The 16,302-nt window shown below is 45.3% G+C and overlaps 1 protein-coding gene across 5 annotated transcripts in view; it reads left to right on the top strand.

Annotated features, from left to right (window-relative positions):
• Nucleotides 1–610: 610 nt before the first annotated feature.
• RIMS1 (regulating synaptic membrane exocytosis 1) overlaps nucleotides 611–16,302 on the top strand; it is a gene marked incomplete at both ends in the record, with an annotated part of 345,938 nt that continues 330,246 nt past the window's right edge. For all 5 annotated transcript variants that reach the window (XM_082481666.1, XM_082481688.1, XM_082481677.1 and 2 more), the window contains one exon: nucleotides 611–774. In XM_082481666.1, the coding sequence (XP_082337792.1) occupies nucleotides 611–774 (164 nt within the window). The remainder of the gene's footprint in view (nucleotides 775–16,302) is intronic.

Raw genomic sequence — 16,302 nt, 5'->3', positions numbered from 1 at the left:
GGGAGAGAGGAGGCGCGGCCATCCCCCCATCCCCATCCCCATCCCCATGGGCAGCGGCAGGGGCAGGCAGCGCTGCCGCCCGTGAGGCAGCGGCGGCGCGCCTCGGACTCCGCCTCACCGGCACCACCGAACTCCCCCCTCCCTCCTCCCAGCGGCGGAGCATTTCGGCGGCAGCACCCGCCCTTCCCGCCCGGTCGGCGGCGCGCACCGCCCCCCCCCCTCCCCACCACCACCACCTTCCCCCTCCGCTCCCGCACGCAGCCCCGCCAGCAGCGATCGGGAGCCCACCGCGCCACCGCACCCCCGCCCCGCACGCCCACCGCCGGGAGGATGGGCTGCGGGCGGCGGCACGGCAGCCCCCGAGCTCCCTGAAGCCGCGGAAACAAAGGGAGCCGAGCGGCGGCGGCGGCGGCAGCGGGGCCGGGGTGGATGCGAGCAACCATGAAAGGCTGGGTCTCCGCCTCCTCCTCCGCTGCTGCCAGAGAGCTGCCGGCTGCTGCTGCTGCTGCTGCTGCTGCTCGGAGGACTACACTGTGAAGGGGGCGGAGGAGAGGCTGGCTTGGTTTTGCCGTGCAAAGGTAGAAGGTGTAAAGGGAGAGGCGGAAAGAAAATGTCTTCTTCGGTGGGGCCCCGCGGCCCTCGCCCGCCCACGGTGCCCCCCCCGATGCAGGAGCTGCCCGACCTGAGCCACCTGACAGAGGAAGAGAGGAACATTATCATGGCAGTGATGGACCGGCAGAAAGAAGAGGAAGAGAAAGAAGAGGCCATGCTCAAGTAAGCAGACGCCAGTCATTCATTCATTCCCGCACTCATTCATGCGCCCATCGCCGGCGGGCGGGAGCGGGCGCGGGCGCTGCCACAGCGGGGGACCGGCCGGTGCCCGGGGGCCGCCCGCCCCGCAGGGACCCCTCACCGGCGCTTGGCGCTGCGGGCCCGCTCCCGACCCATAACTTCTTCCAACCCCCAGCCGTCCTCCCCCACCCCGGGGCAGCTCCTCCCGAGGCAGAGCTGCCGGGGCAGGTGTGTGTGTGTGTCGGGGAGGGAGCCCGGCACGGAGCGGGACGGGCGGCCCTCCCCGCCCCGAGGGGAGCCGGCGGCGGAGGGGCGGGCGGAAACCCCGGCACGGAGGGGTGAGGGGCGAGGTGGGATTCCTTTGGGGTCCCCCCAAAAACCCCGCCTTCTATCGGGAGGGGCGGCTGGGTGGGGTTTCCCTGCGTGCGGGAGCCTCCGTGGCCGCCGTGCTGCCCCCGCCTGGGCTCGGCCTCCGCTGCCGCCCCGCCGCCGGGCCGGGCCGGCTGTCCCCGGCCGCCGCCCTCTGTGTGTGTGTGTGGTGTGTCCCATCCAGCCTCCCTCGCCCCGATCGCCCCTCGCCGCCTCCCGGCAGGGCAGCGGCTGGCAACTCGCCCTGGGGGGACAGCGGGGCGCTCGTTAATTAGGGAATAAAGGGCAATTAGTCGCGCCGCTCGTTACGGAGGGGCGGCGTGCGTGGTGGCAGGACGGGTGTGTGTGTGTATGAGGGGGGGGGCAGTGGGTTTATCCCGCTGCCGGCGGCACGGGGAGGGGTGCGGGGAGCGTGGGGTGTGGGGAGGTGCCATGTTTGGCAACCGGGTCCCCACAGCCTCTTTTGAACCTCTTCTCTCTCATCGCACCCCCCCTACACCCCCAACCCCCACCACGCCATCCTTGCCAAAACCCACATGTGACCGCATTTTCTAGCCTCCTCCGTCAATAGGAGGCTTCAAACATAACGTTACCAAATTGCCTGCTGCGAGTGATGAGGATAAACAGATTGAAACTGTGGCCTGCGGAGGAGAATCAGGGTTTCTCCTCTTCTGACTACCCGTCAGGCCTGTTCGCTCTGGGGGGGGATCGGTAGGAGAGGTGACTGGAATACGTGCAAACCTCTGACGTTACCCAGACCCTCCCTTCCACGAGAGGTGTATCCTTACCTCACCGTCTTCTGGTTGCACGCACCTGTGCTTGGGAGGGATGCTCTGAAGGCGTGACGTGATCTGGGTATTTCTTTTTGGCAGCATCGGAAATACCCGCTTGAGCGATGCGGGTGCCATCTCTTCCCCCGTGGCTTTCCCTGACTGATGGAGGGACCAAACCCTCACAGACTCCCGACTTCGGCCCCGTGCGCTGCGTGTGCTGGAGCTGGAACAGCGTTCCAGTATGTCGCTGGCTCTGTGCCTTCCCATCATGGCTCTGAATTTTTTACAGGGGCTACTAGAGGTGATTGCGACGGCGGGTACCGAGGCCCAGCTGCTCGCGTTGGGTATTGCCGAGGAGCCGGCCGGGAGTGTGGTGTTTGGATCTCATTCCGGGGGGAAAGAGTTCAGTTTGCTGTTGCTGATCATTACGCTTGGGGTGTGGCTAGTCTTGGAGGTGGGGTGGCTGAAACCAGAAATATTTTGTGAAAATACACTGGATTAGTCCAGGTGGGGAAACGTAAGTGAAGGATCCCTCCTCAGTTTCTGTTTATCAGAAGAAAATTAAATAAAGGAGTAGCTCAGAGGGTCTAAACTACATTTATCCTTTTCCCATTCCTTGTCCTCCGGTTCAGCTACCTGCCTATAAATATTTAGCTTTTATTGCGCGAAGAAGATTACTGGTTCTGTGATAATGTTGTAGAGCAATACTATAAATCTTAGGGTCACTGCAAGAATGAACTTTTGTTGGTAGAGATGGTAATTTCCCAGCCCTACTCTTGTTAACATGGGGTAGAGAATAAATTTTCCTCCTTTCCCCCCCCCCCCCTTTTTTTTTTTTCATCTGCTTTTCTTTTGCATTGGCATTTCTGAATTTTGGACTGATACTTCCTTTTCTGTGAGATTATGGGAATCTTCAGCAGTTTTACTAAATGAATTTAGGAGACTTTGGATACAAGTTTTAGAAGAGGTCAAAAATTGTGCTTTGCGAATTTAACTTTAAATTACTTTATATTATCTTCAAAGGTTTGTGATACCCAAAGTTAAAAGTTTATTTCCTTACAACAGTTCTTTCAAATCATCAGAATAGCAGTCTAGGCTTTCTATTGGTCTGAGAAATTGTGATTTTAAATACATTTTTTTTCTTTAAATGAAGAGCCAGAAAACTTACAAGGAAACTTACAAGTCTGTGTACTCACTTTAGTTATCTTGTTGATTTTCAAAAATTAGGTCACAGCAAATAGTTTTCATATGGATTATGATTTGACTCTTACAGAAAGCCACAAGGTTTTACGAGATCGTTTGCCTTTTCTATATGCCAAGCACTTACTTCCTTTTTTGGGACAAGAGTTAGACATATCTTTCCAGAGTGTAACTCTTATAAGACTGGATTTTGAGACAAGGATTTACTTCCATAATTTTGTAGAGGTTTGTTACAAATATACAATGGTGCTATCCAGATGACACAGCTATATTATGAAGTCACGTATGTTGTCACCATCCCTTCTTGTTATCTTTAGTAAAAGTTTTTCTGATTATCCAAATGTCTCAGCAAAACAGCCACCAGTTTTCATTTAAAACCCCCTGGCGGAGAAATGTTTCTGTCTGTAACACCCACATGCAAATCTGCATCGTCCCCTGGAAGCGAAGCTGATCTGTGTTGCGAACTAGGCTACCTTCAATCCTGGGCCCACCAGAGCCTGCATACATGCTGTCTCGTGAATCACAAGGGCTAAAAAGTGTGCAGCGTTTCTCTCCCGTTGTGGATGTACTGATGGCAATAAAAGCTTCTAAACCAGTACTTGTAACATTCCTTTCCAGCACTCCTCATGGCAGAAAACTGTAGGGAGAATTATTGGTTAAACTACTGTATTCTTCACACAATGATCATAAAATTGTGGATCCGAGGGAATTTGAGGTATTCCTGTGAGTTAGACTATATGGATTTCAGGAGAAGTGGAAGAGATTAGGGTCATGGGTAAAGAGGCTGTGTCCCTCTCCTCCGGGTCTCTACCTCTCTGTCTTCCTGAGCCCTGTTCTTGACTCTGAGCTAAAAGCCTTCTTGTAAAAGCTCTCTGCCAGTTCACGCTGACATCAGTGCGTACCGCAGCGTGCCAGCTGGGGAGCAGGGCGCTGCTACAGGGAGCGGGACTATGGACGGCGGAACGCTTTCGCTGCCTGCTGTGGGGAAAGGCAGAAACGCACGCTTCGGTTTGAAACCCCCTGCTCGTCTCTTGCCAGCAACTTGCCCTCTCTGTCAGTTCGTTGGCCCGCTGAGTTTCCTTCAGCAGTCTGGGGCTAATGGAGCTTGTCACACCCTTAGGATAAAGGCGTGCAACTTGTTCTGGCTGGTGTGACTTTCTTTTTCTAGGTGTACCTGGTCAGTGGCAGAGACCTCATCCTCCCCTCACCCTTCCGATATAAGATTGCAAACCGCTGTGTGTGGTGTCTGTGGAAGGGGAACATTCTGCTCTCCTATGACCTGTTGAGTTCCTCGGAGCAATGTGTTGAGGAGTTAGGGCTTTTGTGAAGGTTCCTCCTTCTGCTTGTTTTTTTTTTTTATGAACAGGTACACCTGGGCAGGAGGAACACTAATGTTAGCTGACTGCCTTGAAATTGCCTTTACATCCAGAGACGGGTTTTGCATTCCCGCTGTAATAGGTACTCCTGAGAGCATACCATGCCTTCGTGCGGTGAAGTGCAGTCCCAGTCTGGTGTAAGGCACTGGAGACTCAAATCCACGTAAGCACTTTGATGCTTACCTGGCACTAAGTAGAAACTGAGGCACCTTGAGTACAGTCCACAAAATCTTTCCGTAGTGGTGCACCTGAGAAGCTCTATGGTCCTGTGTGTCCAGGGCATATAGGACCGGAGCATGTGAGTGCCTTGGCTGCTGAATTGCTTGCTGTCTGCCTTATATCTAGGCCTATTTGGGAGTCACAAACTGTGTAGTCATATACTGGAATCCTCTGAAAGACCTGACGCTAATACAGTACCTCTATAATGCGTATTGATACCCAGTGCTGAACTCAAAGTGCTGTTGTCCACTTTCCTAACCTGTAGGGGACAGGCAGTGTTACTCCTTCCAGCTACCTTAAGTGTAATAGCCTAATAGGAATTAGTTACCTAAGCCCTGTACACTTAGCCTGAAGAAATTGTGTCCTAGAGAAGTGCCCCCACATTATAACTTAGTGGAAACTGTTTGGCTTCACACAGAAAGAATGAAAAGTTTATGGGCCCAGGAGCCTAACCCAGTGTCAAGCCCACTGGGAAGAGCTCTCCTTGCAGAGGAGCTGCCTTGCTGTCATGCTACATGCTTCTGGTTACCCAGGGATGTTTGTGTAGACTTTTTTAAAAAAGTCAGAGTTTAAAATACGGAAAGGTAGGACACAGGTCCTTCTCCCTCCCAGCTGAATGATCTTGTCTTGGGCTTTCAGAGCTTTGCCTTTTTGTTCCTCTGTGGTTGGGAGAGCTTCACCTTCCTGCCTGCCGTACCTTTGACAGCAGCATGGAGAGCAGTCTGTTGCGTAGGTGAGGCTTTACCATTGTAGACTCAACTCTGATCCACTCTCGTTTCCCTGTTTCACACTGACTATGCCAGATTTTGTGGGTATCATCTTGGAAGACTGTAGTCTCTAGCATCTCTTTTAATTGGACTTGGCCTTACAGACCCAAGCTTCTGCTTCTCCTGTATGAATAAATGTTTGTGTAGGACAGTGGTAGAATGTGCCATGACCTCCTCTGCAGACAAATTCACACTGGAGGTATTTTTCCTGTTTTACGCGGTACATACTCCTGTAGCTGAAAGGGAAGACGCTTGTGTTGAGTGGCTGATGTGTCTGTCTAGCCTGAAGTCCGGATGTTGCCCTTACAGGTGACTCTGATGTGACTAATGAATTGTGAGGAAGTGTGAGAGGGAAAGTTTTCAATGAAGTTGAAGAGAAAAACAAAACATAATTTGCAAAAACGGAGGGACATACACCCCTCCTCAGCCCCCCATTTTAAAGGAAAAATAGTTTAAAAGTTTCAAGTGTACACTCAAATGGTCGATAGCCTGAGTCAACTATATTGTTTGTGGGTGTAAGGTGCCTTGAAGTGAAATGACCCCAGTTAATATAGAACAAATTTCAATCATGGACAAATCACAGACCTATAAATATGTATGTACTTAAGCTGAAGTTTGCTTCTGTGCAAATGTGTGCCTCATTGGGTTATTTAAGTACTAAGTACAACCCACAGCAGCTGTGAACACAGCTAGTAGAGTTCCAGCTCTATTCTGTGGCAGACCCTCATGGTCAAACCGGACCATACATTGGGACAGCCAAGGTACTTTTCTCCACCCCTAGTGGAACAACAGTATCTTATCAAGGGGGGGGAACAGCTATGAATCAACCTTAGACAAATTTTGGCCAGAAATTAGAAGAAGGTTCCTCGTTACCATGGCAGTCATTTTCTGGAGCAAATTTAAGCGGGGACAAAAGCTCTCACTACCCTTCTAATCAGATTTAACAAGACTGTGAAAAGGTTGTTTGCCAAGGTAGTGGCAATAGTAGGAAACTTACCTCAGAGACATAAGAAGTTCTTTGTAGTTTTGTAACTCTAATTGCATAGCTTCAGTAGAGAGTCTAGCAGGTACTTGAAACCTTCCCAGATCTTGAGAGTCATTTCAAGATTTGCCATGGGAGTGGCAGTTAATAATTAGGGAGAAGCTGATCCTCACACCCTATTTTGACTATCTAGTGAGGTGCACAAACTTGATTTTAGTAGAATTCAGGTCTGTAGAATCAAGAGGGATATTGGAGCTGCTCACGTTTCAGGGCTGAGAGATCCTGAAGTCACTTGCATTTGGTGAGAATCTCTGTTTCAGAGCTTGCAAGATAACCCTTATATGGTTTCCTGTGTGCACCTGGAAGCTTCCAACCTGAACTGCGAGCTGCATAACTCTGACGATTAACAGGTTGGCCAGGAGACGTGCTCTTCACCAGTTTCCTGGAGACAGTTTGTTTCCCTCTCAATTTCTAAGACTCGGACCACACCTATCATTTTCTGGAAACATTGAATGCTGCTCAAAACACAGTGGCAGCTGCTGCCACCTTTATTTTGTATACTACTTATGGTCAAAATAAGGAAGTAGGGTTCCAAGACCTTCTTAGCCTGAATGCTACGATGATAATTGCCCTTCCATAAACAGTAGGGAAGAGAGAGGTAGGATCGTTCTTCATCCCTTTTGTTGTCACTGGGCTACTTTGCAGAAATAAAAGCAAGAGTCAAGGGGCCGTCATGAGGAAGTCTGTCTTTATACTATCTTTAGGATAAAGGATCTAAAGCCTATCTTTAATCCCACTGAGAAGACAAAGGAGGAACTGAGAGTTCTGGGAACCGGTTGTGCATTTGGCACCAAGGAATTAAAGGATAAAATAGATAAACAATACCAAGACTCCCTCCTCTGAGTCAGACTCCCTCTTGCTTATTCTTTCCGTGGTCCCACGAATCTCACTTTCCATGCAGTGGAGCAGGAGGAATGGAGGATGCCCTCACCTCTGCTGCTTGAAAGCCTTTATTTCTTCCTTTCTACTTAAAGGGGTTTGGAACCACCATGTTTCAGGCTCAGTGGTGGAGCAGGGAGCAGAGTGCGGGTTGCTTACTGTGTGCACGGGTGGTTTAAGCCCCTAGAATCACCCAGACAGACTGTTTGAATACTACCTTGTGCCTCTTCCTGGCAGTGCCAGCTCTGATCCTGACACTTGAGTGTACAAATCTACGGTGAAAAGATTTTACTCCTGCATGACTGCATTTTCACAGAATCACATAATGGTTGTGGTTCAGGTTGTGGTTGTGGGCAGGACTCTGGAGATTGTCCAGTCCAACTTCCTACTCAGAGCAGGGCCACCTAGAGCCAGTAGCCTAGGACCGTATGCAGATGGCTTTTGAATATCTCCAACGACAGAGATTCCACAACCTCTCTGGTCAACCTTTCCAGTGTTCAGCCACCCTCACAGTAAAAACCGTTTCCTGATGTTCAGATGGCACCTCCTGTATTGCAGTTTCTGTTCATTGCCTCTGATCTTGTCACTGGGCACCTCTGAGAAGAGTTTAGCTCTGTATTTTTTACTCCTCCCCATTGGGGATCTATACATATTGTTAAGATCCCCCTGAGCCTTCTCTTCTCCAGGTTGAACAGTCCCCAGTCTCTCGGCCTTTTCTCATGTGACATGCTCCAGTCCCTGTGGACTTTGTGGCTCTTTGTTGCACTCGCTTCAGTATGTCCATGTCTTTCTTGTACTGAGCAGCGCAGAATTAGACTTAGCATCCAGATGTGGCTTCACCAGTGCTGAGGCAGAGACAAAAGATCACCTTTTTCGCTCTGCTAGCAGTGCTTTTCCAATGCAGCCCAGGATGGTGTTGGCCGCCTTTGCTGCAGGGGCACGTTGCTGGCTCACGGTCAACTTGGTGTTGACCAGGAACTCAGTTGCTTCTCTGCAGAGCTTCTTTCCAGCTGGTGGCCTCCAGCATGTACTGGTGCATGGGATTATTCCTCTCCCTGTGCAGGACTTGTGTCCCTTTGTTGAATGTTTTAAAGCTCAAGAGGGGGACCAGAGTATCTAATGTGTTCTCAGATCAGTCTGAATCATTCAGGGGGAGGATTGCTTGCAATCACTGCTTCCAGCCCCTTCTTCTTTACAATCCAAGGCCCTCACTCAGAGAGGGAGAGAGATAATTCAACAGTGCAGAAACTATTGTTGCCTTTTGGCCATATCAGAAAGTATTTACCGGCATTTAAGGCTTCAAGTTTTCACCACTCTGAGAGGCAGGTGTGGCCAGAAAGGTGTCCTGATAAAAGGAGACAACTGTGGTGACCTCAGAATTGCAAGGAGCAATTTTCATGACTTTCAGGGAATTTCAGAGAATTTATAGTGATTTGTAAGGTGGATTGTGTAGTCCAAGGAGACTACTATATACAGTCAAAATGTATTCACAGCTGCGCACAGTCATGTGGTAAAGCAATTATGAGACAGTCATTGACTGTTCTATTGGGAGCCCATCTCACCTCCAAGGCAGGAGCAGGAGGCTGTCACCAGACAATAGCAGTTTCATAGGCATTTCCTCAAAAGCTATAGAAGAGCGGGAGGTGATAGGGGATGACAGGCAGTAACAAACATCCCTACCATGTTCTATACAGGGGCTTCAGATCTGCACATGTTGAAATTTTGGGAGGTCTGAAGTGCAAACTTTTGTCCAGATCTCTTTTCTGGCCCCAGTTTCAGTGGTTTTATTGAAATGCATATGGCATTACTTCTGTGCGTGCGTCTTCCCATGTGATTCTCCACTTGATACAAGAAGCCTCCAAAGCTTCATGCTTGGCTTTGTCTGACATTGCACTAATACTCAGAAGTCTGTGAGTCTACAAATTCATGGCCATTATCTGTGCCCCGCAGAAGGGTGAAGACAAAGGCTGGGTGAAAGAACATGATCTCTGGGCAGGAACTTCTCCAACTACAGAGTTGTTTTAAACCCAGATCTTAAAAGGAATTATGCAGAAGAGACCTCTTCTCTAGAGAGGGAGGGTGCCCTCCCCGTGGTTTATTTTTCTAGAAAATAGCAGAGGGAGAACAACATTAAGAGAGATTTCAAATTCTCAGTCTTGTCAATGGTCTTTTGGTTCTGAAGACTCGTGTGAAGATTTTTTTGCATCCTTAGATACACGAAAGCAACTAACAAAGACATAGCATGCTTCCTCCATCAGGCGGTTACTAAGCGTTTTAAGACTTGAACTTAATACCTTAAGAAAAGGCTATTTAAAACTACTGCTGCCCTTGTATTCAGACTTGTTGGGATGCAGGCGTTATTGAAAGTGGAAAATGACAAAAATGAAATTTTATTTTTGGTTGCCAATAGTCAGAGCCAGTTATAATTTCTAGCCAATTTTACCTTCTCCTTCACTCTACCCACTGGTGCCTGCTGCATTTGCCTTCTCCCCTGGGCCGACCAGGTTTAATTAATAGATGCTGGCATGCAATTACGTTTTGGGGGAAAAAGCTTGAGTGCCTACAGTTTGACTCTAATTCCCAGCGGTGGTAAAACATATAAGAAAATATTATGCAATCGGTTACGAGCACAGTCTGGTTTCATTCTGCTTTTTGGAAATACTTGCATTTAATTTACAATTACTGGAATGATTGGCACCTGATCAGAGCTGTGTGATTTACCCCAGTCAGGTCCATATATTGGATCTGTAAGGATGCAGATAGCTTATCACATCTCTGCGTCTGTCAAGAGTTACAATTGTTTTATCCCTTGTTTTATACTTCACAGATATGGTAAAATATTATCCAATGTTTATGGTGTTGCCTAGTTTTGGAATCGAGGCAGTAAATGTTAGTCAGAGTTATTTTTGGTTTTCACAATAAACTGCAGAAAAGAATACCACTATCAGTTTGCTTTAATAGTTACTTAGGTAAGACAATTTGCACAACGTGATAGGATGGCATTGTAATTCTTTGGACTTATAACTGAAGTAATCATCCTCAAAATTTGATTGCATATGATAGTTGCGTCCAGAGAGAGTTTTAAACAAGAAAGCCATGTTCCAAATATATTTTCTGGCTCTGTTACAGAGGCAAGAAAAGCTAGTTGCAATTTTCAGAATAATGACACACACAAACCCATTCATACACTTGCCACTTCAGCGGCATGAAGAGACGCAGCACGATGAATAGCTGTTTCCAGACAGTTCTAGATTGAATTAGAACATCTATTTTGGCACTCATTTCTGCGTTTGTTCACATCAGGTGTGTCTTACTTTCAGCATCAGGACTTTGTGCACTTTCCTTACGATAAGCGTTGTTAATACTATTGAAGACAGGTGAGTGTGTCTGTGTATGTTTTTTTCAGGTATCTGTAACAAAAACGAGTAGCATTCGAAATCTCCTAGTTTTTCGGTTGGTCTTTCCTATATTAAGCCCTCTTGGAATCCCTGAAGATCAGTGTATGCCCTGAGAGTTGCTTTTTGATCAGGCGTGAACCTAGCAGATAGAGCTACACTTCTTAATGATGACAGTGGTGGATCTAGCAAATTAATTTTTTCAAATTTTGAGGAATAGGGGTGTAACCAAAGAATAATTTTCTCTGAATTTGGGCATCAGATAAATACCGAATTCTAGTTAGAATGGTCATTCAAATGCCTTGCGCCAAAATACTGTTACTTACTTTAAGATCCTTAATTGAGAGTTATTTTTTTAAAACTTCATTATGTGAAATTTATTAGGACATTGCTCATGAATGCAAGACAGCCCAACCATGCTGTTTTAGTTTAAGGACTATTATACTGCAAACAAAAAGTCTACTACTCTTCCAGCAAGAAACAGAGCGCTCTGTTTGTTCTGAGAATTGCTAATAGAAGTCTTCACATGCTTGAATGACCTAAGTGTGAAGTGTCTCCTCAAGTGTTTCTCGTGGTTACCAATACTGCATACTCTGAATTGATCAAACAGAGAAATTATGTACCCAAAAGTCTGTCTACATCTCATACTAGCATGTCTAATAAAAGTAACTACATTTTTTTACAAACCTAGTTTGGCCTATGACCCTAGCAAGCATTGCAAAATTTGTAGCCACTGTTCATGAAGATTTTGTCTACATTTTTGTAAAATATAAATTACTTCTAAAGACTTTGAATATATTGTGAAGGCTTCAAAATAATATAAATAAATATAAATAATAAAAATAGATAATAGGATTTAGTAATGTTTATATTGATACCATTCTCTTTCCCGCTATTTAGCAAACCTCCAGTCCCATACTATACAAACAATCCAAAGGTTTAACTATAGGCTATTTCCATCAGTATGTATTAATCATGTGGAAGTATTCTACAGATCACATGATTAGTGATAGGACTTTTGAGATAAATGACAATGAAGCAGTTTATGTAATGAAAGTCCATTTTGGAACTGTATGACTGAATATGTTTAGTTGTGTTAGTTGTGCAAGTGCAAGGTCCTGCACCTGGGGAGGAAGAATGCTAGGCACCAGTAGAGGTTAGGGGCGGACCTGCTGGGAAGTAGCTTGGAGGAGAAGGATCTGGGGGTTGTGGTAGACAGTAAATTATCCATGAGCCAGCAATGTGCCCTTGTTGCCAAAAAGGCCAATGGAATCCTGGGCTGCATAGGGAAGAGTGTGGCCAGTAGGTCGAGGGAGGTCATTCTCCCCCTCTACTCTGCACTGGTGAGGCCACAACTGGAATACTGTGTCCAGTTTTGGGCTCCCCAGTTCAAGAGGGACAGGGAACTGCTGGAGCGAGTCCAGCGAAGGGCAACTAAGATGATTAGGGGCTTGGAGCATCTGCCTTATGAAGAAAGGCTGAGAGAGCTGGGACTCTTTAGCCTGGAGAAGAGAAGGCTGAGGGGAGACCTTATTATGGCGTACAAGTATCTCAAGGGTGGGTTGAAGGAGGATGGAGCCAGGCTCTTTTCAATGGTTCCAAGTAACAGGGCAAGGGGCAATGGGCACAAGTTAGAACATAGGAAGTTCCGTTCAAATACACGGAAAAACTTCTTTACAGTGAGGGTGACAGAGCACTGGAACAGGCTGCCCAGGGAGGTTGTGGAGTCCCCTTCTCTGGAGATTTTCAAGACCCGCCTGGATGCAGTCCTGAGTAATGTGCTCTAGGTAATCCTGCTTTAGCAGGGGAGTTGGACTAGATGATCTCTAGAGGTCCCTTCCAGCTCTGATAATTCTGTGATTCTGTGATTCTGTGTTTCGAGCCATGATTTTTTAGTATAAGTGTTTTCTTTTGACGATTCCATTGGTCTTGAAAAAACATCAAGGACCTATACAAAACCAGAGCTAGTAGCTGTCAGCTTTCTAATATCTTTTCTTTATACAATTTCTTTAGCACTTGCATGTACTAAGAAAGCAGTAATTTTTCATTTATATTCATTATTCTCAAGGTTTTTAATTGGTCTTTTATATGAAGTTATTTCAAAATAAAGTCATTGTGCTTTTGCATATTTGCAGTATTAACTTTAGAATAATTTTGACATTTGACATCAGGAGGCTAAATTGCGCAGATGTAGATAAAAACAATGTGAAATCTTGAGGGATAAAAGGACACGAAGCATCTACGAGCATTTTAGTTAGTTTAGGTGGTAAGTCTTCTTGGTACTGTTATTTATTGCAAAAATTTTGACATTGCCTGACAAACTTCAGCTACACGGTTTAATGTTCTGCCAGCTATGTGTTTTTAGCTATAGGTGTATAACAGGAAGGCAGCTGGTTGATGGAGTGCATGGTGCATGAGGCTAGGCACTTGAGAAGAAAGGACAGAATTTATGAGAACTCTTGATCATCCTAGTTTAAGTCTATTGATTTTGGCCCTGGATGCCACCTGCAAAGCATCAGGGTAATGGGTTTGCACTTTATGGATGAGAATTCGAAGAGGTTTTGTATGTGTATGTGTGCTTGTGCCTAAGAATATGGAACTAGGCTGTATGGAAATATGTACAAGTTGCTTTAAGGACTTTAATTGCAACATTATGTTGCTCAGCATCGCTTGAAGTATGCAGAGTGCATTGGTGAAATGTGATCAGGAGCTGAAAATTGGGAACAATTTAGCCAGCATTAATATCATGGGGTCAGGTGACACAGTTGAACAAGTTGGTGCCATGGACCAGCAAAACATTGTATTGCTGTGGTCCTGTGCCTGTGCTGAGTTTGATTAGCTTTGGTGAATCTCTGCCTTGGAACAAGTGTCACTGGAAGCACATCTGTTAGCTGGAATAAGACTTATGGGGTGTGAAGTCTGTTTAGATGGGATACATCCCTATGTCTTGTACAGTTTTGCAGAAAGGAGCACATTTTTCTCAAATGCATTCTGTAACTGTTCATTTACTCCCCAAGCTACATAGAAAGCAAACCTTAGAAAAGTGAAACCAAGACACAGCTACCTACATTTCTGGAAAAAAAAAAAAAGAAGCCATTTATCAGAGTTCAAAAGTGTATCTGTATTTTTTAAAATTACTTGGTGTTGTGTATGCCCCTAATTTCCTGCAGTCTTAATTGTGTATTTTGTTTTCCTTTGTTTTCTCCAAAAAGCTTTTTTTTTTTTTTTTCAATTTAGTTATAGAAAGGAACTGTATTCACTCAGAGGTGGAGGTTGCAGAGTTATATTAATTGATTCTCATAGTGTATATGTAAGAGGTGTGTAAATTCCTTTGAGATTAAATGCACAGTACATTTTTCTTGTATTTCAGAGCAAAATTAGATATTGATTTTTTAATGAGAAATCTATTCTAAGAATATAGAACCTCACTAACATATTATGATTGTTATATTTTGTGTTTTTAGATGATTTGATATTGATTTCAGTTTTTAAATTTAAAAGCTCTCACATTTATAAGGAAAATCTCTTCATAATTTATTTTGCATTTTTTAGGGGTAAAACTACATTCGCTTAAAGCAAAATATCCTCCCTTAAAAAGTCTCTTTCAAACAGTTACGGTACTCACCGTAAAATAACTTTCACCAGGAGCTGTTTGGACCGGACTGACCAGTTCAGGGAATCAGCAGTGAATTTACAGGTTTGTTCACCTGTAACATCCCTTTTTCGGTTGGGGATGTTTCAAGTTCGAAGCTTTGCCAGGTCCAAACAGGTTTACACGGTCCATGTGGAAGAAGAGCTGGAGAGTTCTAGGTACATGGCAGATGAGACAGTGCTCTCTCTTTCATCCAGCCGAAGTGATCTGTTTCTTTCTTTCCTGGTATTTATGGAGTCAAAAGTAAAAAAAAAAAAACAAAACGAGGTTTCCTTGAGGTAAAGTAAAATTAATGAAGTTAACAATATGAGGGAAGAATCTTGAGGAGAACAGCATCAACAGTAGTGCTTCCTATCATTGAGGGGGTTTGTCCTCCTGCTTTTTACAGGGTTTGCAGTTTGGCAATGCTTTCAGTTCTCTCCTTGCAGAATTTATGGTCAAGCAGGCTTTTTTTCTGTCTGTATTTAAGTGTTTGCCGTATTTCTCTGAAATCAAGACCTTGTCAGAGTGATTAATGGTTTCTGTCACCTTCCGTTGGATTACTGCAATATATTATACATGGGATTACCCTTGAAGACCCTCCTGTTGATCTCATATTGTGCATTTTACTTTTCCCCCTGCTTCCTATTGCATGTAATTCAGCTTAAAGCAGAGCTTTCCTTCCCGTGTACTGGTAGAAGAATGGAGGTCAACTGAGACCACAGAAGAAAGCCTTCTTAAAGTAGAGAAGACAGGGAACTTCCACGTTCAGCTTTAGCGGAGGGGCCATAAATTTGAGAGCTTTCTATGAAAGCCAAAGTTTGATGAGGTTTCCACGAGGACAATTCGCTCGTTATGTGAAAGTTGCAGAGGTGGAAAGGAGCAAATCTTCCTGGCAATTTACTTAATGGTGTAAAATACCAGGTGTTAAATTTTGAAGACAGGCCCTTGCATGTCTGGCATTCATAAATTAACCGAGAAAATCAATAAGTGACTTCGGCAACTGCCACCCTTTTGACTCCCTTGTCAGAGGCCAAGAACTGAATGAACAAGAAAATTAAAAGTGTTTTCCCTGAAGGAAAAGGAAAAATAGTTTTTCCTCCAGGCTGAAGCCGAGGCCACTGAGAGTACAGGAAAGCTTTTTTTTTTTTTTTCTTCTGTATTACCATAGTTTGTCTGAATCTAGCAGTCTGCAGTTTTTTACACGGTGAAGTTGTGCCCTTCTTATTTGGTATCAAGATGTTTCTCCTTCAGAGAGCTGCACCCCAGGGCTGTCAGCCTCCTATTTTTTTATTAGTTCCCAAAATATTTTTTGTTACATTTTGTAAACCTGAAAAGTACTGCTACAGTCTGTTCACTAGAAGGCAGTTCAAATTATGCCTCGCAATACTGTGGTGCTTTCCAGTTGTATTCTAAACCAGTTTGTGGTGTGTGTGTCTTTATCTCATAATATATTTTTCATTAAGGCTTTCAACTTTACTCACCTTCCAGATGTTTAACTCATGTATATTGCATGTATATCTTACTGATCATATACAATATATCCAGTACATCAGAGTTCAGTCTGTAATATTTTAGGAACATATGCATTTTTTTTTTTCTTTTTTCTCATTCCAGGCATTGCAATCATGGTCTTGAAAAAATAAAATCCTAGGCAAATCAAGTTGAGTTGAAGAGCCATTCTATACACATTAAATTGCATTTCTGTTTAAGGTGAGCTTCCTGCCAAACTGTAAGGAAATTGCAGTGTTGGTCGGTGCAAATGTCATGCTCCGTTCATAAAATGTGGCCAAGAGGAAGAACTGTGGTCAGTGTTCAGAGATACAAAGCACTGTGCACTGGTGGCTGAGGGTCTGTCT

Source organism: Vanellus vanellus (assembly GCF_965231255.1).
Source record: "Vanellus vanellus genome assembly, chromosome: 3".
In the NCBI taxonomy this organism is placed as follows: Eukaryota; Metazoa; Chordata; class Aves; order Charadriiformes; family Charadriidae; genus Vanellus; species Vanellus vanellus.
This window is presented reverse-complemented; position numbering and strand designations above follow the sequence as displayed.